At 42.2% G+C, this 22842-nt stretch overlaps 1 protein-coding gene and 1 long non-coding RNA gene across 3 annotated transcripts in view; one reads left to right on the forward strand and one right to left on the reverse strand.

Moving 5' to 3' along the window:
* LOC110499073 (rab11 family-interacting protein 3) overlaps window positions 1-22842 on the forward strand; it is a 117626-nt gene that overhangs the window by 59641 nt on the left and 35143 nt on the right. Inside the window, exons 4-6 of one of the 2 annotated variants that reach the window (XM_021575951.3) lie at window positions 4041-4213; window positions 17614-17817; window positions 20089-20226. In XM_021575951.3, the coding sequence (XP_021431626.3) occupies window positions 4041-4213; window positions 17614-17817; window positions 20089-20226 (515 nt within the window). The remainder of the gene's footprint in view (window positions 1-4040; window positions 4214-17613; window positions 17818-20088; window positions 20227-22842) is intronic. The other variant, XM_021575952.3, reaches the window with a different exon arrangement.
* LOC149974434 (uncharacterized) lies at window positions 172-3989 on the reverse strand. Its single transcript, XR_016489396.1, has 2 exons — window positions 1821-3989; window positions 172-1452 (listed from the first exon to the last, which is right to left on the reverse strand). It is a non-coding gene; the product is annotated as an uncharacterized LOC149974434 (long non-coding RNA).

Below are 22842 nucleotides of genomic sequence, written 5' to 3' on the forward strand. Positions count from 1 at the left end.
TGCCTGTTCATCCCGCTACCAACCAGAAGGTGAGGTCAGTACCGGTGCATCAAAGCTGGGAACGAGAGACTGAAAAACAGCTTCTATCTCAAGGCCATCAGACTGTTAAACAGCCATCACTAACAGAGAGGCTGCTGCCTACATACCGACTTGAAATCATTGGCCACTTTAATAAATGTGTCACTAGTCACTTTAATAATGCCACTTTATAAGGTTTACACATATTGCATTACTCATCTCATATGTACAGTGGGGCAAAAAAGTATTTAGTCAGCCACCAATTGTGCAAGTTCTTCCACTTAAAAAGATGAGAGGCCTGTAATTTTCATCAAAGGTACACTCCATATATTTATATGTATATATTCTTATTCCATTCCGTTACTTAGATTTTTGTGTATTAGTTAGTTGTTGTGGAATTGTTAGATTACATGTTAGATATTGCTGCACTGTCGAACTAGAAGCACAAGCATTTCATTACACTCAAAATAACATCTGCTAACCATGTGTATGTGACCAATAAAAACCACACCACCCTCTGGAGAGCCCTGCGGTTGCGGGCGGTGCAGTTGCCGTACCAGGCGGTGATACAGCCCGACAGAATTCTCTCAATTGTGCATCTGTAAAAGTTTGTGAGGGTTTTAGGTTCCAAGCCAAATTTCTTCAGCGTCCCAAGGTTGAAGAGGTGCTGTTGCACCACACTCCCAAGGCCCTCACCTCCTCTGCGGCCTGAGGTCCTTAAGGACATTCAGAGACTTGTCCCGAAGCCACTCCTGTGTTGTCTTGGCTGTGTGCTTAGGGTTGTTGTAAGGCGAACCTTCACCCCAGTCTGAGGTCCTGAGCGCTCTGGACCAGGTTCTCATCAAGTATCTCTTTGTACTTTGCTCCGTTCATCTTTCCCTTGATCCTGACTAGTCTCCCAGTCCATGCCGCTGAAAAACATTCTTGCAGCATGATGCTGCCACCACCATGCTTCACCGTAGGGATGGTGCCAGGTTTCCTCCCGACGTGACACTTGGGATTCAGGGAAAAGAGTTCAATCTTGGTTTCATCAGACCAAAGAATCTTGTTTCTCATGGCCTGGGAGTCCTTTAACCTTTCTGATCTCCCCATCCCGGATCCGGGATCGTGAATACAGACTCAAGCTCATTACCATAACGCAACGTTAACTATTCATGAAAATCGCAAATGAAATGAAATAAATATGCTAGCTCTCAAGCTTAGGCTTTTGTTAACAACACTGTCATCTCAGATTTTCAAAATATGCTTCTCAACCATTGCAAAACAAGCATTTGTGTAACAGTATTGATGGCTAACGTAGCATTTAGCATTAGCATTCAGCTGGCAACATTTACACAAAAAAACAGAAAAGCATTCAAATAAAATCATTTACCTTTGAAGAACTTCAGATGTTTTCAATGAGGAGACTCTCAGATAGCAAATGTTCAGTTTTTCCTGAAAGATTATTTGTTTAGGACAAATCGCTCCGTTTTCTGCGTCACGTTTAGCTATGAAAAAAACCCTGTATCCAGGATTGTGTAAATCTATCAGCAAGCTCATTAGCATAACACAACGTTAACTATTTATGAAAATCGCAAATGAAATGAAATAAATATGCCATCTCTCAAGCTTAGCCTTTTGTAAACAACACTGTCATCTCAGATTTTCAAAATATGCTTCTCAACCATAGGAAAACAATCATTTGTGTAAAAGTAGCTAGCTAGCGTTAGCATTTCGCGTTAGCATTTAGCGTTAGCATTAGCGTTAGCATCCAGCACGCAACATTAACAAAAACATAAAAGCCTTCAAATAAAATCATTTACCTTTGAAGAACTTCTGATGTTTTCAATGAGGATACTCTCAGTTAGATAGCAGATGCTCAGTTTTTCCAAAAAGATTCCTTGTGTATTAGAAATAGCTCCGTTTTATACATCACATTTGGCTACCAAAAAAAATCCCAAAATTCAGTCCTCAAAACGCGAACTTTTTTCCAAATTAACTCCATAATATCGACTGAAAACATGGCAAACGTTGTTTAGAATCAATCATCAAGGTGTTTTTCACATATCTCTTCATTGATACATCGTTCTTGGACACATGCTTTCTCCCCTGAATCAAATGGTAAAGTAGAAGCAGCTGGCAATTGCGCACCGAATTCGACGCAGGACACCAGGCGGACACTTGGAAAATGTAGTCTCTTATGGTCAATCTTCCAATGATATGCCTACAAATACGTCACAATGCTGCTAAGACCTTGGGCGAACGACAGAAAGTGTAGGCTCATTCGTTGCGCAATCACAGCCATATAAGGAGAGAATGGAAAACAGAGCTTCAGAAATTCTGCTAATTCCTGGGTGATGCATCATCTTGGTTTTGCCTGTAGAATGAGTTCTGGGGCACTTACAGACAAAATCTTTGCAGATTCTGAAACTTCAGAGTGTTTTCTTTCCAAAACTGTCAAGAATATGCATAGTCGAGCATCTTTTCGTGACAAAATATCGCGCTTAAAACGGGAACGTTTTTTATCCAAAAATGAAATAGCGCCCCTAGAGCTCTAACAGGTTAAGTGGCATTTGGCAAACTCCCAAGTGTGCTGTCATGTGCCTTTTACTGGGGAGTGGCTTCTGTCTGGCCACGCTACCATAAAGGCCTGATTGGTGGAGTGCTGTAGAGTGCTGTCCTTCTGAAAGGTTCTCCCATCTCCACAGAGGAACTCTGGAGCTCTGTCAGAGTGACCATCAGGTTCTTGGGCACCTCCCATATCAGGATGCACCTGAGCTCAATTTCGAGTCTCATAGCACATGAATACTTATGTAAATAAGGTATTTCTTTTTTATTTGGAAAAAAATTGCTAACATTTCTAAGAACCTCTTTTCTCTTTGTCATTATGGGGTATTGTGTGTATATAGAGGGATTTTGAAAATATTTTTAATCAATTTTAGAATAAGGCTCTAACATAACAAAATGTGGAAAAGGGAAGGGGTCTGATTTCTTAATGAATGCACTATATGTAATTCAAATACTGACCTACATTGTATGCTTGTGACGATTCAAATGTTTAAGATACGGCTGCATCGTTCCGCAGACCCAAAACCGATCCAAATGTATAATTAATTGGTCAGCAAATGTATTCAAACGTTACGAATCAGATTCACTAAAATGTTTTGCTCTAATGACTTTCTTCCTTCTGAAAATACCTTATCTTTTGTGACAACTGATCAATCAATCAAATGTATTTATAAAACCCGTTTTTACATCAGCCGATGTCACAAAGTGCTATACAGAAACCCAGCTTAAAACCTCAAACAGCAAGCCATGCAGATGTAGAACTGATGCTTTCTCTCAGTGTTGAACTAAGCATGTAATTGTGTTGACAGTCAATGACCTGCAAGTTTTTTTTCATTTTGACCAACCCCAGGCAATATCAGTAGCCTTGTCAAACTGCTCACTGTGCCCAGCTTCACACGTTGACCAACGCAAGGTATGAGGCCTGTTCCTGATCTTGCACATCTGCGTGGCACCTTAAGCATTCAAATGCTAAAATGGCTTGCGCGATGTTCACATATTTTTGGTCATGTAGTGTATTGTGTTGTGACAACAGGTAAAAATGTGTCAAGACTGTGTAATGACAAAAGTTGTGTAAGCTGTTATGGCATATTATGACATGGTTATGACCGTGTTATGATGCTGGGTGTCAAGTAAGGTTTTTTACCTGTTTGTCAGCAAGTCTGTCAGCAAAGTTACAGCTAGGAAAAAGTAGGGTGTAACAATCAAACTAGTATACAATACAGCCTACAGTATGTAGTCATCACCTCTCAACTGGGTGTGTTTACTCTTTGTTAGCTAATACATAGAGTCCATCCACATATCAGCTACTGTACCAGCCCTCATACTGCTATTTTTAGTAACCTGTTAATGATTTCTCAATTTAAACGATGTCCACTTAACTCTCTCTCTGTCCCAGATACGTTGGACCACTATTGTGGAGGATTCCCAACTTGATCTAATAAGATTACTAAAATGTTCCTATTTCCCTCCTGTAGCAGAACGAGGTGACGGATAGTGCCTACCTGGGCTCGGAGAGCACCTACAGCGAGTGTGAGATGTTCACCGACGAAGATTCGGGAGCCCTAGTCCAGCCAGAGATGCACGAGGATGTGGAGACGGACAGTGGCATCGACGCAACGCTGCACGACCCCGAGGACAGCCACAACAGGTCAGTTCTGACTTACTTAAGCCTCTTTACTCCATGTGGAGCATAGGGCTGCATGTACTTTGCATTTTTTTCTGCTTATCCTCAGGACAGGCCCATGGTCCAATAGTCAGTCCTGACTGTGACCTCTAACCTTAACCCGACCCACATACCGTTGGCCAAAGTCAAACCCTAACCCCATACACCTTCCCCTCCTACTTAGAACTACCATAAACATTAACCTTGAGGTAATGTTTTAATGACATCTGTAGCTATGTCGAGGTGAATCAGTTGAGGCAGAAGTGGGTCAAAACTGTTAGTAATGCGCGGGTTGACTCATGTCCCCTGGTTATATCCACGGGGAGGGCAGGTTTAGGATCATAAAATACTGTGTGGATGAAGGGTGGGTGTGTGGCGGGCAGCTTGAAGAGAGAAAACAATATAGAAAAAATACAAATGTAAAATTCTTGTGCAATTTTATCTATAGTCTACATTGACATTCATCTTTAATTGTTTTCAGGCTATCTGGCATGAGTGCATAAGAGTATAAGTGAAAGTAATGTTTGCAAAAGATTTGGTGAAGTGGTAAAATAGTATGATAGCAGTGCTGGCTATGTTGTTTGTGTGTGATTATTGTGAGGTGCTATACAGATTCGACAGTCACAAGACAGGGCCTTCAAATAGAGGCCTATGGCACATCAAGGGAACTGTTGCTTACTGTTCAGATGGGAAACTGAAATCTAGACACTGACTTTAGGGCTGTAACCTTTCACATAGCCTGCAGAATTAAGCATTTCTTGCAGTAACATTATATACCAAATGTGACCAGTTTCAAGAAGCTAGGCGTATGTTGCACGTCACTACTTCACAGGAGAGGCATTTGAACGTCTTTTAATTTTTTTTTTTATCAAAATGCGTTTTTTGGCAGAAATACCTTCTAGAACTTGTGAACTTTCATGTCCCTTAATAACAAACTTGTATTCCCTCTGTAAATACGAATACAATTGTTAAATTACGAGCCGAGTTGGTTTAGCCACTGAAAAAGACAGGAATCTTCCCGCTCGCCATGATTGGCTGCGCTAATGGATGGGCTGGACATGCCGGGAGATGAGTTTGGATTGGTCTGCCATGTAGCATTCTTCTGTCTAACGTGAACTGCTCAGTATGTGTTGATAATCCTTTCTACCACAGATTATGGGCATCTATTGTATTTCATGAACATGTGTACATGTCTAGACTATATTGACCCATCCACTTAGCTAGATGTGGCTGGGGGGTGGTTACAGCAAACGTCAGCTAATAATTATCTGGACACTTTTTGTTTTTGATATTGCTACTATGTAAATATGCAAGTAACCATTTCACTGTACCGTTTACACACCTTCTGTATCTTGCGCATGTGACAAATAAACTTCGATTTTATTTAATTTAGTCTGTGTTTACCAGAGACAGTAATGTGAAGAACAACATGACCTGCACCAAAGTCAGGTTAGGATATAGGCCAAAAGTGTATTTTTACCTGGAGCCTTTCCTTCCTGTAGGCTACTACTTTTAGTCATTAAATATTTGGTTGTTAACTACATTACTCACTCTGTTTAACACATGGATTCACATGTGAATCCTTAAAGAGATGGGGTGGTGCTAAAGTTTAAGAGGGTGTGAACAATGCTGAATGAGTGTAGACAAAGAAGGGCTCTCCAGTAGGTGTACCAAAACATTCAAGGGCCATTTTCTCAAAAGTGGGGTAACAAGTTTATCAACTTTCGAAGCAGAATTACTTTCCCATTGTTCCTCAACTGCAGTGAACAATATACAATTTTCTAGCTCTGAGTCTCTACTTTTATCCAATGTTAAACACGCCATTTAAAATGTTGCTACATAGGACCGAATCCAGGTTGTGGGTCACAAATGTATATTTTGACTCGGGAACAGGAGTGGAGAAATATGATTTCTTTCTTTCAGCATTTGAGAGAATGTTAGGGACGTCTGTAGAGGTGCTATCTCTATCAGCACCATAAAAAGTGGTATTTCAACCACGTAAAATATGCATCCAACCCGAACTGAAATCTTATCAGAAACATGTTGGGTAATTTTCACAGCTTTCTATTTCCTCTCAACTGGTCAAACTGATGACATTTTGCACAGAAAACCTTTTCCGTTCTTTTGGACGGTTATTGCATTTTCTCCTCTGTGCCTTAACGTCTTTGCTCCTCGAAAGAAGCAGAGATGAGAGAGAACTTACTGATGTCACCTAGATTGAAGCATTCATTCTATCGATTTATGACATTCTGGTGAGCAAGGGTTTATTTAGTCTTCTAGGGCAACATACAGTGCCTTCAGAAAGTATTCAGGCCCCTTGACTTTTTTCACGTTACGTTACAGCCTTATTCTAAAATGGATTTAAAAAAAAAAAGAATCCTCAACAATCTAAACACATTTGTTAAGTGCCACCTTGAAGGAGGGAGGTGCAGGAATCAGGAGCAAGAGATCAAGGAAGTCCCAGTGGCACAATAGTTTATTCCGATAGTCCCAACTCAACAACAACATGTGGGGGAATATGCCCAAACAAGGTCGCCACACACAGGGAAAATAAGCAATACTCCTACACACAACCAAACTCTACTCCTACACACAACCAAACCGGTACAACTGCCGTGTGAAATAAAAAAAAACATGGTGCAGACACGCACCCCTAACACAGTAACCACAGCAAAGGGAGAGGAGCCACCTTCGGTGGAAGTCGTAACAACAATACCCCATAAAGTGAAAACAGTTTATTTAAATTTTTAATTTTGCACATTTACATAAGTATTCAGACCCTTTGCCATGAGACATGAAATTGAGCTCAGGTACATCCTGTTTCCATTGATTATCCTTGAGATGTGTCTACAACTTGATTGGAGTCCAGCTGTGAGTAATTCAATTGATTGGACACGATTTGGTAGGACATAGACCTGTCTATATACATTTAACAGTGCATGTCAGAGAAAAAAACAAGCAATGAGGTTGAAGACAATACCCATAGAGCTCCCGAGACAAGATTGTGTCGAGGCACAGATCTGGGGAAGGGTACCAAAAAATGTCTGCAGCATTTGAAGGTCCCCAAGTACACAGTCCCCAAGTACATCATTCTTAAATGATAGTTTGGCCCACCCGGCCAAACTGAACATACTTATAACGTTTAAAAAAAAAAAAAGAAAAAAGAAAGAAACAGTTTCTGCCATGTCATTATGGGGTATTGTGGGTAGATTGATGAGGAAAAAAACAATTTTATAAATACATTTAAAAAAGCTGTAACCTAACAAAATGTGAAAAAAGTCAAGGAGTCTGAAATCTGAAGGCACTGTATAATGACAGAAGAGAAGCTGCTTGTATCTAATTATAGACAGTTGACTAACAAATTGAGAGCTTGGGACTTTAAAGTTCTATCTGCAAAGAGATGATTCTGATATAATTGGCTTTAAAGTTACAAACCCTCATTGGTTTGAATTGTGTCAGCAACGTATATCTTTTGTTTTCTTTTAAACGTATTAATATCGATTGAGATATTTAGTGTACTATGCAGTGCCTTAGACCACTGCGCCACTCGAGAGGCCTAATATTATTTATTTTACAAAAATGCAGATAGAACCGTATAGTCCCAAGCTCTCGAAATAGCCTACAAAAAAATCTGAAATTATAAACAGAAACATATCTAAGTTACGCAAACAATACTGCACCACCTGTAAAAAAAATTCTGCTGTCTCTGACTGTAGGCTACAGTGCATTTTCTATATTAGCGGGTTAGGGTTGTTTGCCAGCCTCAGATTTTCACTTTATCACATATAGTTGGCAGTTGTGGATGGGCTATTAGCCATTGCGGGCCAGTGCAGGGGAACAAACAGCTTACCCACGCACCACTAAAAGCTGTCCTGAAACCACGATATCACTGCTCATCACTCAGACACCAGGGTTTGCACTGTAACAGATAAAGTAAATGTATGAGGCCTTTGACTAAATACTATCGGTGGCCAACTCAGAAAAGTCAAAGTAATACTAGCCTCAGCCATCACAGGCTATCTATCATCAAGCCTTTTTTTCACCTTTATTTAGGGCAGTTGAGAACAAGTTGTCATTTACAACTGCAACCTGGCCAAGATAAAGCAAAGCAGTGTGACAAAAACAACAGCACAGAGTTAAACAACAACAAACGTACAGTCAATTATACAATAGAAAAATATATGTACAGTGTGTGCAAATGTAGAAGAGTAGGGAGGTAAGGCAATAAATAAGCCATGGAGGCTAAATAATTACAATTTTGCATTAACGCTGGAGTGATAGATGTGCAGATGATGATGTGCAAGTAGAGATACTGGGTTGCAAAAGAGCAAGAGGATAAGTAACAATATGGGGATGAGGTTGTTGGGTGTGCTATTTACAGATTGGCTGTGTACAGGTACAGTGATCGGTTAGCTGCACTGACAGCTGATGCTTAAAATGAGAGGGGGATATAAGACTCCTGCTGTCACACCCTGGCCTTAGTTATCTTTGTTTTCTCTATTATTTTGGTTAGGCCAGGGTGTGACATGGGTGATGTATGGTTTTTGTCTCATCTAGGGGGTTTTGTAGTTTTATGGGGTTGTGTTCATTCTAGGTGTTTATGTAAGTCTATGGTTGCCTAGATTGGTTCTCAATCAGAGGCAGGTGTTTATCGTTGTCTCTGATTGGGAACCATATTTAGGCAGCCATGTTCTTTGGGTATTTTGTGGGTGATTGCTTCCTGTGTCAGTGTTTGTGCCACACGGACTGTTTCTTCGCCAATTCACTTTATTATTTTGTATTTGTGTTCATGTTTAGTTTTTCTTATTAAAAACCATGGACACCTACCACGCTGCGTATTGGTCCGATCCTCGTTTCACCTCTTCAGAGGAAGAGGAGGAAATCTGCCGTGACACCTGCTTCTGTGATTTTTGCAATTCATTCCAGTCATTGTTAGCAGAGATCTGGAAGTATAGAAAGGCGGCCAAAGGAAGTTATGGCTTTGGGGGTGACCAGTGAAATATACCTGCTGTAGTGCGTGCTACGGGTGGGTGTTGCTATGGTGACCAGTGAGATGAGGTAAGGCTGGGCTTTACCAAGAATAGACTTATAGATAACCTGGAGCCAGTGGGTTTGGCGATGAATATGTAGTGAGGGCCATCCAACGAGAGCATACAGGTCGCAGTGGTGGGTAGTATATTGGGCTTTGGTGACAAAACGGATGGCACTGTGATAGACTACATCCAATTTGCACAGTAGAGTGTTGGAGGCTATTTTGTAAATGACATCGCCGAAGTCAAGGATCGGTAGGACAGTCAGTTTTACGAGGGTATGTTTGGCAGCATGAGTGAAGGAGGCTGCGTTGAGAAATAGGAAGCCGATTCTAGATTTATTTTTGGATTGGAGATGCTTAATCTGAGTCTGGAAGGAGAGTTTACAGTCTAACCAGACACCTAGGTATTTGTAGTTGTCCACATATTCTAAGTCAGAACCACCCAGAGTAGTGATGCTAGTCAGGCGAGAGGGTGCGGGCAGAAATCGGTTGAAGAGCATGCACTTAGTTTTACTAGCGTTTAAGAGCGGTTGGAGGCCACGGAAGGAGTGTTGTATGGCATTGAAGCTCGTTTGGAGATTTGTTAGCACAGTGTCCAAAGAAGGGCCAGATGTCTACAGAATGGCTTCGTCTGCGTAGAGGTGGATCAGAGAATAACCAGCAGCAAGAGTAACATCATTGATATATACAGAGAAAAGAGTCGGCCCGAGAATTGAACCCTGTGGCACCCCCATAGAGACTGCCATAGGTCCCCTACAACAGGCCCTCCGATTTGGCACACTGAACTCTATCTGAGAAGTAGTTGGTGAACCAGGCGAGGCAGTCATTTGAGAAACCAAGGCTGTTGAGTCTGCCGATAAGAATGAGGTGATTGACAGAGTCGAAAGCCTTGGCCAGGTCGATGAAGACGGCTGCACAGTACTGCCTTTTATCGATGGCGGTTATCATATTGTTTAGGACCTTTAATGTGGCTGAGATGCAGTCATGACCAGCTTGGAAACCAGATTGCTATAGCGGAGAAGGTACGGAGGGATTCGAAATGGTCGATGAGCTGTTTGTTAACTTGTCTTTAGAGAGGCAGGGTAGGATAGATATAGGTCTGTAACAGTTTGGGTCTAGAGTGTCTCCCCCTTTGAGGAGGGGGATGACCGCGGCAGCTTTCCAATCTTTAGGGATCTCAGACAATACGAAAGAGAGGTTGTACAGGCTAGTAATAGGGGTTGCAACAATTACGGCGGATAATTTCAGAAAGAGAGGGTCCAGATTGTCTAGCCCAGCTGATTTGTAGGGGTCCTTATTTTGCAGCTCTTTCAGAACATCAGCTTTCTGGATTTGGGTGAAGGAGAAATGGGGATGGCTTGGGCGAGTTGCTATGGGGGGTGCAGAGCTGTTTACTGGGGTAGGGGTAGCTAGGTGGAAAGTATGGCCAGCCATAGAAAAATGCTTATTGAAATTCTCGATTATCTAAGATTTACCGGAGGTGACAGTGTTTCCTAGCCTGCAGTGGGCAGCTGGGAGGAGGTGCTCTTATTCTCCATGGACTATACAGTGTCCCAAAACTTTTGGGAGTTAGTGTTACAGGATGAAAATTTCTGTTAGGAAAGCAAAGGCTAGCTTTTTCAATCAGCCAGTGTATATTGGTTCCTAATGTCCCTGAAAAGTTGCATATCGCGGGGTCTATCCGATGCTAAATACTGGAGGCTGAGACAGGAGGGGTCAGGAGACACTGTTGCCCCATCCGAGGACACCCCCGGACAGGGCCAAACAGGAAGGATATATTTTTATGTATATTATCCTTGGTATGACCATTTTAAAAATATTCCATATTGGCTTGGAACATTTGCCTGAGCAGACAGTGTTGAAATAAGCGTTTTATGAGATAATGTGCAAGAATAGAAGGTGTCAACAAATGTTATAGTCATCATACAAATGTTTTGCTGTCATACAAAAGATCAGCTCCTCCCTTGACGGGGATCGTTCACTTAATGTTTTTTGGCTTTTTACCTAAACTCAAATAGGTTACATGTTAATTATGTTTTATGTTTAGGGGAAGGCACCTTTTGCCTGTTTTTGGAGTATTATCAAAGCCCAACATATTTGATTCAAGTCAGTTCAACTTTAGTTGTACCCTTAGGGGCAATAACTAGACACATTGCCCCTTAGGGCAAATACTGAAAACGTATTAACATTGTCATCATGTGCTCTTCATCTGAGGATTTGTTTGATTGGGTCCACCCCTAATGCATTAATTGGGTCAAATGTTAGAATGAGGAGATGATGATTAGTCTAGTTGTGGGCACTATGTAGTGTGTTCCCTCACCCCCACCCACCTGATTTTACAGCCAGATTAGTGGCTGACACCTGTTTGGGACAGTCACTTTGTTTTCTCCTTTTAACTTTATTTAACTAGGCAAGTCAGTTAAGAACCATTTCTTATTTACAGTGACGGCCTAGGAACAGTGGGTTAACTGCCTTGTTCTCAGGGGCAGAACAACAGATTTTCACCTCGGGGATTCGATCTAGGAACTTTTTGGTTACTGGCCCAACGCTCTAACCACGAGGCTATCTGCCACCCCACTTGACAATGTCCTTTTTACGTTCCAGATATCTCTGTTAAGTGTTTGATACTAATTGAAGAAATTTAGCCTACATCAAGCGATTTTTGATGTAGGCTTCGACTATATTAACTTGATTTTACTTTAGGCCTATAGGTTGACCATATCAATCTGCTATATGAAAGAGAGAGGGTGTCTGCCCTCCGTGTAAGTAAATACAATAGCTGCTGTTTGGGGTCTTTATTCTGAGCGCATTTATGAGTTGTCTTTGCATGTAGTGCTGGGGTCTGTCACGAGGGAGGAGGAAGTGTAGGGGCATATAAGGCCTTGTCTGCTGATTGCGTTACCCAGCTCTCCGGGTTGATGACGGATTGGGGGGGATGTGTTTGGACTTCCTGTTCACAGCTGAGCCTTAAATTCCAGGAAGTGTGGAGTTTGCTTTTTTCACTTTTTTCCTTTTTTTTTCTGGAGGGCCCCATCTTCCCTCCTCTGCTACCTGACACCTCTTTCCTTCATGCTGAAGGAGGCCAAAGCCCAGGCCGGCAGAGACTCTGACACTTCCACTTGATCCTGTTTCAGCAGTCCTGCACTGTTAGCGATTTGGCAGTAATTATGGAAGGTCTTCCCCTGGCTCTCCAGGGCTGAACCTCCCCTGAAATAAATTACTTTCAGTAAATGTTGACCTTTCTCTGTGTTGAATCTTGTCAGGCAACTTGTTGACACATTTTGAATGGAAATATAGTCCACTGCCAAACGGCAGTCTATCTGACATCCCTTTTCTACTCTGCTAACTATGTCAGATCATGCTCCTGTTACTCTTTCCATACAGGTGTTTTCTTATATAACTTTCTAACTTCAGTTTAAGGTGGTAATCTCAGGCTTCCCTGAGGCAGATTTGTCTGCGTTTCAACTCAGTTCCTTCTTTAAGTTCCACATTTCCTGTGTTGTCCTGTCTGTCACAGCAGGTGATCACTGCAGGTGAATTACAGAAACCAACCACAACCATTTTGAGTTGATGTCACATTTTAGGATACCTGAGGTTGGATTAGGAACATTGTTTTAAATTTTGATGTCAGTGTAAAAAGGTTTACAATTGGCAGCGCTGTGATCAATAGTCACCTTTGACCATCAGAGGTAAAGGTAAACAAAACAAATTAAGCAAATCAGCACAATAACAACACACTCCTGCCTCAATCATGTGCTCTTGCATTAACAACGAGACTAATTTCCTATTTCCACACACGATGACTCAACACTGTGTCAGTAATGTTTAACCTCCAGGGCACTCCAGTGCCCTTTTCACTTAATTTCACTTAATTTAATTTAAGATCTACAGAACAAACGGCACATCTCAAAACGTGGTCCAGGTATGTCATGACATAGCAAATGTGGGGGATGGGCCTTTCCTATTTTGTTCTCTATTGCTTCTATATTGTTCCTCTAGCAAGTCTGATGACTTCACAACTTCCCATCAAACCTAGTCCTTGAATGCCTTGACTGGGGATACCTTGGCTCTTGGCTGGGGATTAGGAGTTTAACAGGATTACCCACCCTACCCCATCCACCCGTCCTGTCCTACCCCAGCATCCCCTCACTAGGCTGGGCCCTGGCCAGTCACTGCGCTTGCCTGGTGCCCCTGTTTAGCCCTAAATTTGATTAACCCTCAGGCACTCACAGCCTGCCTTCCCATCTTGTCTCAAGTCTACGAGGAAGAGCCCATGGTATAACAGGGAATGACCGACTGGTCACTTGTGAGTACTGATCATTTGTGAGGACAAACTGTGATGAACACTTTCTAGTCGCCCACATTGGTGGGAACCTATTAATTCAAATCTCTTAGGGATCCCTAAGCACGAATCCCGCTTGAATCCCATTAGCGAGATTGATTTGACAACATCCAGTGAAATTGTAGTGCGCCAAATTCAAACTACAGAAATATCAATATTCAACCTTCACGGAAATATAAGTGTATACATCAAAATAAAGCTTAACTTCTTGTTAATCCAGCCGCTGTGTCAGATTTCAAAAAGGCTTTACGGCGAAAGCAAACCATGCGATTATCTGAGGACAGCGCCCCGCATACAAACACATGAAAATAATTTTCCAACCAGGCAGGTACGACACAAAATACATAATAGGCCAAAAATAAATGCCTTACCTTTGAAGATCTTCTTTTTGCAATCATCTCAAATGTCTCAGTGACACAATGAATGGTCGTTTTGTTCAATAAATTCCTTCTTTATATCCCCAAAATGTCCATTTATTTGGCGCATTTGATTCAGAAATACACTGGTTCCAACATGACTACTAAGTGTCTAGTAACTTACCTATAAACTTGGTCCAAACATTTCAAACAATGTTCCTAATCCAACCTCAGGTATCCTAAAATGTAAATAAACAATTCAATTTAAGACGGAATAAACTGTTTCTAATACCGGATAAAAACAACGTGAAGCCGCTCCCGTTCACGCGCAACAAAAGACTAAAGCCCTTCAGAGTGACACCTACAAAGAACAGCCCTACTTCTTCATTTCTCAAAAGAAAAGCATCGAACAATTTCTAAAGACTGTTGACATCTAGTGGATGTCTAATAAAACCAGGTCTCCCATAGAAACCCATTGTAAAAAACAGTGACATCAACAACAAAAAAATCCCTGGATGGATTGTGCTCTGGGTTTCGCCTGCCAAATTAGTTCTGTTATACTCACAGACATTATTAACAGTTTTAGAAACTTTAGAGTGTTTTCTATCCAAATATACTAATTATATGCATATCCTAGCTTCGGGGACTTAGTAGCAGGCAGTTTACTTTGGGCACGCTTTTTATCCGGATGTGAAAACACTGCCCCCTATCCCAGAAAGGTTTTAAACATTCACTGCAAGGAAAGAAGAGTGCAATTTAAATTACAATTTTCTGGGGACAGTAGACTGATCTCGAGTGGACAAGGTCTTTGGGATTGTCTCTTAACTGGAGAACTGGGCAGTACTACTCGGGTTGGTGTAGCCAATGAGTGTTCAGGATTCCGCTCTGGTTGGCTGGAGGTTGTTTGAGACAGACCTCAGTTGCTCCGAGGTTGAGACGTGGGGGCAGCGGACAGCGTTTAAAGATGCGGTCTCTCTCCTCACCCGCCCTCTATGTGCTGGACCTTACTAGGGACCTCAGTGTTGGGCTGAGTAGTGGGTAAGTGGGTCTGAATGTTGGGTTGAATTGCTACTTGCTTGTGCTAGTGATGGCTATTTAATAGTCTGATGGCCTTGAGAGAGAAGCTGTTTTCAGTCTCTCGGTCCCAGCTTTGATGCACCTGTACTGACCTCGCCTTCTGGATGGAAGCGGGGTGAACAGGCATCTATTACTGTTTATTGTAGCTGGGGGCTCGGGTGGTTGTTGTCCTTGATGATATTTTTTTCCTTCCTGTGACATCGTGTGTTGTAGGTGTCCTGGAGGGCAGGTAGTTTGCCCCCGGTGATGTTTTGTGCAGACCGCACCACCCTCTGGAGAGCCCTGCGGTTGTGGGCGGTGCTGTTGCCGTACCAGGCGGTGATACAGCCCGACAGGATGCTCTCGATTGTGCACCTGTAAAAGTTAGTCTTGAAGCGTGGAATCCGATTGGTCAGACCAGCGTTGGATAGACCAAAGCATGGGCGCTTCCTGTTTTAGTTTCTGCGAATAGGAGGGGAGCAACAAGGTGGTCAGATTTGCCAAAAGGTATGCATCGCGGAAGTTGGAGTAGCAATGGTCGAGCGTGTTACTCGTTCGTGTACTGCAATCGAAATGCTGATAGAATTTAGGTAGCCTTGTTCTCAAATTAACTTTGTTAAAATCCCCAGCTACAATAAACAGTAATAGATGAGAGACTCTAACTTAACTCAACCTTACTTTAGCTAAAGCCTCATAAGTGTGCATGAGATTTGTGGAACGGACTGTTCACAATCACACATACATGTACAGTGCATTCGGAAAGTATTCAGACCCCTTGACTTTTTCCACATGTTGTTACCTTACAGCCTTATTCTAAAATGGATAAAATCGTTTTTTTCCCTCATCGATCTTCACACAATACCCCATAATGAAAAGCAAAAATAGATTTTTAGAATTTTTTGCAAATCTATTAAAAATAAGAATCTTAAATATTACATTCGCACAAGTATTCAGACCCTTTACTCAGTACTTTGTTGACGCACATTTGGCAGCGATTACAGCCTTGAGTCTTATTGGGTATGACACTACAAGCTTGGCACAGCTGTATTTGGGGAGTTTATTCCATTCTCCTCTGCAGATTCTCTTAAGCTCTGTCAGGTTGAATGGGGAACGTTGCAGCACAGCTATTTTCAGGTCTCTCCAGAGATTTTCAATCGGGTTCAATTGCAGGTTCTGGCTGGGCCACTCAAGGACATTCAGAGACTTGTCCCGAAGCCACTCCTGCGTTGTCATGGCTGTGTGCTTAGGGTCGTTGTCCTGTTGGAAGGTGAACCTTCACCCCGGCCTGAGGTCCTGAGCGCTCTGGAGCAGGTTTTCATCAAGGATCTTGCTGTACTTTGCTCTGTTCATCTTTGCCTCTATCCTCACTAGTCTCCCAGTCCCTGCTGTTGAAAAACATCCCCACTGCATGATGCTGCCGCCACCATGCTTCGCCGTAGGGATGGTGCCAGGTTTCCTTCAGACATAACTCTTGGCATTCAGGCCAAAGAGTTCAATCTTGGTTTCATCAAATCAGAGAATCTTGTTTCTCATGGTCTGCGTCCTTTAAGTGCCTTTTGGCAAACTCTAAGCGGGCTATAATGTGCCTTTTACTGAGGAGTTGCTTCTGTCTGGCCATTAAAGCCTGATTGGTGGAGTGCTGCAGAGATGGTGGTCCTTCTGGAAGGTTATCCATATCCACAGAGAAACTCTGAAGCTTTGTCAGAGTGACCATTGGGTTCTTGGTCACCTCCCTGACCAAGGTCCTTCTTTCCCGATTGCTCAGTTTGGCCGTGCGGCCAGCTCTAGGAAAAGTTGTGGTGGTTCCAAACTTCTTCCATTTAAGAATGATGGAGGCCACTGCGTTCTTGGGGACCTTCAATGCTGTATACATTTTTGGTACCCTTCCCCAGATCTGTGCCTCAACAAAATCCTGTCTCGGAGCTCTACGGACAATTTTTCCGACCTCATGGCTTAGTTTTTGCACTGACATGCACTGTCAACTGTGTGACTGTATATAGACAGATGTGTGCCTTTCCAGATCATGTCCAATCAATTGAATTTCCCACAGGTGGACTCCAATAAAGTTGTAGAAACATCTCAAGGATGGTCAATGGAAACAGGATGCATCTAAACTCAATTTCGAGTCTAATAGCAAAGGGTCTGAATACTTATGTAAATTAGGTATTTCTGGGTTTATTTTGTATAGATTTGCAAACATTTCTAAAAACCTGTTTTCGCTTTGTGATTATGGGGTATTGTGTGTTGATGGTTGACGAAAAAAATATTTTAATAAATTTTTGAATAAGGCTGCAACGTAACAGAATGTGGAAAAAGTCAAGGGGTCTGAATATTTTCTGAATGCATAGTAGATGCATAGAACCACAAACCATGAAGCCTGTAAATGATCAAACAAGGTGTACCAGCATTTACCTGCATTTCCACCCCTGACAGCATTCACACAGAATCCAGTTCCTCCTAAATTGGCTAAGTGCAGGAAAATACTTTTTTTTTTAATAGGTTTGCTGTGTGTACCTGAAAGGCTATTGTTCTCCTATTTTTCTCTTTCTCTCTTTTATACACACTCATTCTTATTCCCCCTGTTCCCTCTCTCCCTCAGGTTCTCCTTGAGCTCAGAGCTGCACAGCCTCTCCCTGGTGACAGTGATCGGCAGGGAGGAGGAGCACTTTGAGGACTTTGGGGAAAGCAACACCTCGGAGCTGCTGCTGGACACCACTGAGGAGGGGACAGATGGAGAGGGAGACTCATCCCACCTCCAGACTCTGGACCAGAACAACTGCTCCTCCCTGCTACTCTCTCCCAGGTACAGACCACCCTTAAAGAACGGACCCAGTCAATGGCCCACACCAACTAAGCACTCCAAGTATGACTGTGACGTATAGGAATATGTAGGCTAGGCTTAGTACCACTAATCAGTTGAAAACGGAGATGTCTGATGAAGGTCACCCACAGTATCTGCCATATTGTTACCAACGATAATATTATTTAATCCTAGGATATCACCTCTAAAGTCAAACACAGTTGTTAGTAGTCTTTGTCATTGGCTCCTGTCTGCTAACAGGGAAATTGTTGTCCTGCTGGATTGAGTAGCAGGGTAGATTTAATTAGCTACATTTTAACAGTCACAACCTCCCCCGGTGCTGTTATAACCAGACTGACTGGCTATATGTTTGGAAAGACTGGAGGTCAAACATGACAAGGCCTCTCTGGAGACGTCCTTCCCATTCCACCCCTGCTGCCTCCTGTTCCTGAAGGGTGAGATAAAAGGGAACATGGGCAAATTTCACTTACTCACACTCTCTCTCCCTGTTGTTGCTTACTCAGTGAAGCTGAGGACACTGGCTGGAAAAACTTGCTCCCTTCTCTCTGCCCTTCATTGCTCGCTCTGAGGTATCTGAAAGGACTAGGCAGGTGAAAGCAATATGGTGCAAACTTATTTATATAAAAAAAAAATGGTTTGAAGGGCAGGCAGAGCTACTTCACACCATATACTTTCACACATCCAGTTATCAAGGGCAAACAGAGCCATGTTTCTGGAATGGAATTCAGACAAAATTGAAAGTTACAGGCTTTCCATATGCTGCCTAACAAAGCTGCGGGTTGAGGCGGCCAATATGGATAAGTGTCTGTTTCACCTGACCACACCAGAACACTCACTCCCCTCTCTCCTTCCTCTGACACGGTACTGCTCTGCCTGAACACTCCTGAGCACTTCCTCTTGTTTTTCTGCGGTCATTCCACCCCCTTCTTCTCTTACGCTTTGTTTTCATCAGAGACGCTAAGCCGGATAATGCGTAATTCCCATTTGCGTGATATTTTCCCAAGCTCTTAGCCAGCTAACTACCTAGATTTTCTCTCTCGGTCACAATATGGAAATAAACTGGCCTAAATGGCTTGGCTTTATTGATTCCTTCTGAGTTACAAGTAATACTAAACCTTTGTTCCCCTCGGTAATTCAACGTTACAACCATAACTTCCTTCCAAATAGAATTAATGGGCACTAAGCCAGTTTGAATCAGTCCATTGTGATTTACAGTGTGTTGCAGGAGCATTGTGGTTAGTGCAGTGCTGTGTGCTGTGATGCCAAGAGACGTACTACTGGTCAAAGCTGAAGTGTAAAATTGATCTGACCACTTTCACACAGATGTGTGTAAACGACACCTCTGTACACACAGGATGTTAACCACTCTCCTCGTCTTACAAGACAAACACACACACACCTAGAGACGGTACACTGCTGCTTCACTGCCACTCTGTCTACAAACACACACTGTTGCGTCACTACTACTGCAACACACACATACATAACCTACTGCAGCTGTTACTTCACATTAGTGTCCTTCACTATACCTTCCTAATATTGAGTTGCACACCCACCTTTTGCACTCAGAACAGCCTCAAAGTCATCAGGGAATGGACTCTATTAGGTGTTGAACGCATTCCACAGGGATGCTGGCCCATGTTGACACATTCTTCCCACAGTTGTGTCAAGTTGGCTGGATGTTCTTTGGGTGGTGGACCATTCTTGATACACACAGGAAATTGTTGAGTGTGAAAAACCCTGCAGCGTTGCAGTTCTTGACACAAACCGGTGCGCCTGGCACCTACTACCATACCCGGTTCAAAGGCACTTAAATCTTTTGTCTTGCCCACTCACCCTCTGAATGGCACACAATCCATGTCTCAATTGTCTCGAGGCTTAAAAATCCTTCTTTTAACTGGTCTTCTCTCCTTCATCTACACTGATTTGAAGTGGATTTAACAAGTGACATCAATAAGGGATCATAACTTTCACCTGTATTCACCTGGTCAATCTATGTCAATGAAAGAGCAGGTGTTCTTAATGTTTTGTACACTCAGTGTATTAAAGTGAGCCCAATGACAGGACAAAACCTCGGATGCAACAACGCTTAGATGGAATCCAACCTTTCAGTAAACCCCACAGCCCAATTTGTCTCACTTTTCACAAACTCTGATAATCCTGCGCTCTTGATCCCCAAAGCTTCCTCACTGTGCACCCCACTTTTCTGTCACTCACTCCCTCTCCTTTCCCCCCCTCTCTTCCTCTCCCCAGCGCCCCAACTACTCTCCCTGCAAGCTTTCAGAGCTTCCTTAGGGAGGAGGCGCTGGACTTTTTCTGTAACCAATGTCACAAACAAATCTCTCGCCTGGAGGACCTCTCCACTCGCCTCAATTTCCTAGAGATGAATAGGTAACACTTCTCACCACCACTAAGGTTACCCGTGTGTGTGCGTGTGTGTGTGTGTGTGTGTGTGTGTTGACAAGGAAACACACATTACTTTAGTTGTCTGTGCATGTGCTGTCCTGTTATGTTCAATTGGTAAGATGCGCACATGCGTGCTGTGTTTAATGTCAAATAGTCAGACACATGCACAGATTATGATGGTGTTTGTGTGTTTTTGAATAGGTTCGTCACACACATCTCACTCGCTCCACTCATCTTCACTCTTCAGTGCACGTTTGTGTGTGAGTTGTGGTGTTTTGACAGAATTGGTGTTTGGCTTGACTCAGCTTGTTTTGGGGAGAACCTCTCACTCAAACTCAGGCTTGCTCATTGTATCTGTACTGTATTGTTATAATAGGATTCATAAGGTTATAGTTGTTTTTGTTTGGTGGACTGTCATGCTTTTCTCTAGCTGTTGGTGCTATGTGGCCAACAGAAGGCTTGCACGGAGTTCCCATTGCTCATATCAGTGCATGCCTTATACGTTTCATATATACATACTGTATCTCACATCCTGTCAAGCTCATGGAAAGAATTCCATCTGTGCAGTGACAAATGTAAAAAAAAAAAGATTAAAAAAATAATGCTAAATCTGAAATAACTTCACAGGTGAGTGATGTCAATTGCAATGGTTTGAACCTTTGTTTTATCAGGGAGTCACACAGACCAAGGTCTCTTACAGATGAGCCCTAAATTACAGTCGTTAAAAACACACTTTCGTCAGTAATAAAGTTCTCAATCAGCCTTCTGAATTGCCTTAGAGCCACCAGAACCTAATATTTAAGAAAGATTGTTCCACAAAGGTGCAAGAAAACTTAAAGCTGATTTACCGAACTCAGTAGAGACCAAAGGAATTTCCACAGTTAGCCATCCCAGAGACCGGGCGTGGTAACTCGTGTATCTAAAGTTTAGTAATGATGTTAGGTATAGTGGGACTTTTTGTAAAAAGGCTTTATAAATGAACACATAGCAATGTATCAAGCTAAGTGACATCAAAGAGGGCCAACCAACTTTCTGGTTGCAGTGAATGCAGTGATGAGAACAAAAATGTTTGCCCAATTTACAGCGCAGTGTGCTATGATAAACTGCATCTAACGGCTGAAGTGTCAGCTGCGTTCATATAGATGATATCACCATAGTCTTGGACCAATACGAACGTCAACTGAATGATCTGCTTTCTACTATTTAGCGAGAGGTAGGACCTTTTTCTATAGAAAAATGCTATTTTTATTCTCAGCTTCTTAACTAACTCTGCAATATGCTTTTTAAACGACAGCTTTTCATCTATCCAAATGCCCAGTTATTTGTAAGCATGGACACGATCAATATGGACACCATCCAAAATACATATGCTTAAATCATCAGACTTATTTTTATGCGCTCTAGAGAACAGTATATACTTAGTTTTATCAGCATTCAGTACACATTTCAGGTCAATAAAGTTTTTTTTTCTAATACAAGGAAGGCAGTCTGTAGTTCAGATAGAGCATAGAACCGTGGGGGCAATAGCACACACAACAGTATAATCGGCATACAAGTGCAGGTTATAATTTTTTACAGACAACTCGATATTGTTAATCTAAACAGTAAAAAGTACAGGACCATGAATCGACCTCTGAGGTACACCTTTCGTAATATCCAGAAAACCTGATTTAACACCATCGGTAGATATACATTTTTGGTATTTTATTAGGATCCCCATTAGCTGTTAAGTCATTTTTTTAACCAGTTACATGCAGCCTTGTCTAGGCCAATTTGAAGAAAGCCTCTGAATTAGCAGTGAGTGATCAACACTATCGAAAGCCTTTGACATTTGTATTTATTATGGATCCCTTCCTGGGGTCCGACAAAATTAAAGCAGTTATACAATTTTAAAAACATTACAATACATTCATTACAGAGTTCACAACACACTAAATGTGTGCACTCAGGCCCATACTCCACTACCACATATCTACAACACAAAATCCATGTGTACGTGTGTGTATAGTGCTGCCCTCTTCATGTCAATGAAGAGGGCAGCACAATGTTGCCTTTTATCCGTACAGTTAACCACATTTATAACTAGGGAGGCAGCAGAGATAGTGCTATATGATCTGGTTTAAAACCCAACTGATGTACATTTAGAATATATTTCAAAGATAAAGATCGTAGCTGAGAATGAATCAAGGATTCTAATATTTTTGCTAGGCAAGAAAGTTTAGAAATAGGCCAATAATTATTTAGGTCACAAGGGTCACCACCTGAAGGTGGAGTACATGGGCCTCCTTCCAAACCTTGGGGACAGTACCAGATATAATCGTCAGGTTAGAAATATGGGTTAATGAATCAGCAATCAGGGGGTCAGAGAGCTGCAGTAAAAATGGATCAAGCATATCAGATCAAGCACATCAATCTTAAGCAGGCATAAAGCAAATCACAGATAGTAAATTATTGAAATGAAAACAAAGATTCTCTAGAAGTTGACGGGTTAACCGTCGAGTCAGCTAAATAAAGGCTGGCAGAGGGAAGAGCAGTCGATTGACTGAGCAGGGTCAACCACCGTTTCTCTCAAATAAAAAGCCTGCCGAGATAAAATTAGGA

The sequence above is a fragment of the Oncorhynchus mykiss genome, chromosome 20 (genome assembly GCF_057628025.1).
Source record: "Oncorhynchus mykiss isolate SJ-2025 chromosome 20, ASM5762802v1, whole genome shotgun sequence".
NCBI classification, from domain to species: Eukaryota; Metazoa; Chordata; class Actinopteri; order Salmoniformes; family Salmonidae; genus Oncorhynchus; species Oncorhynchus mykiss.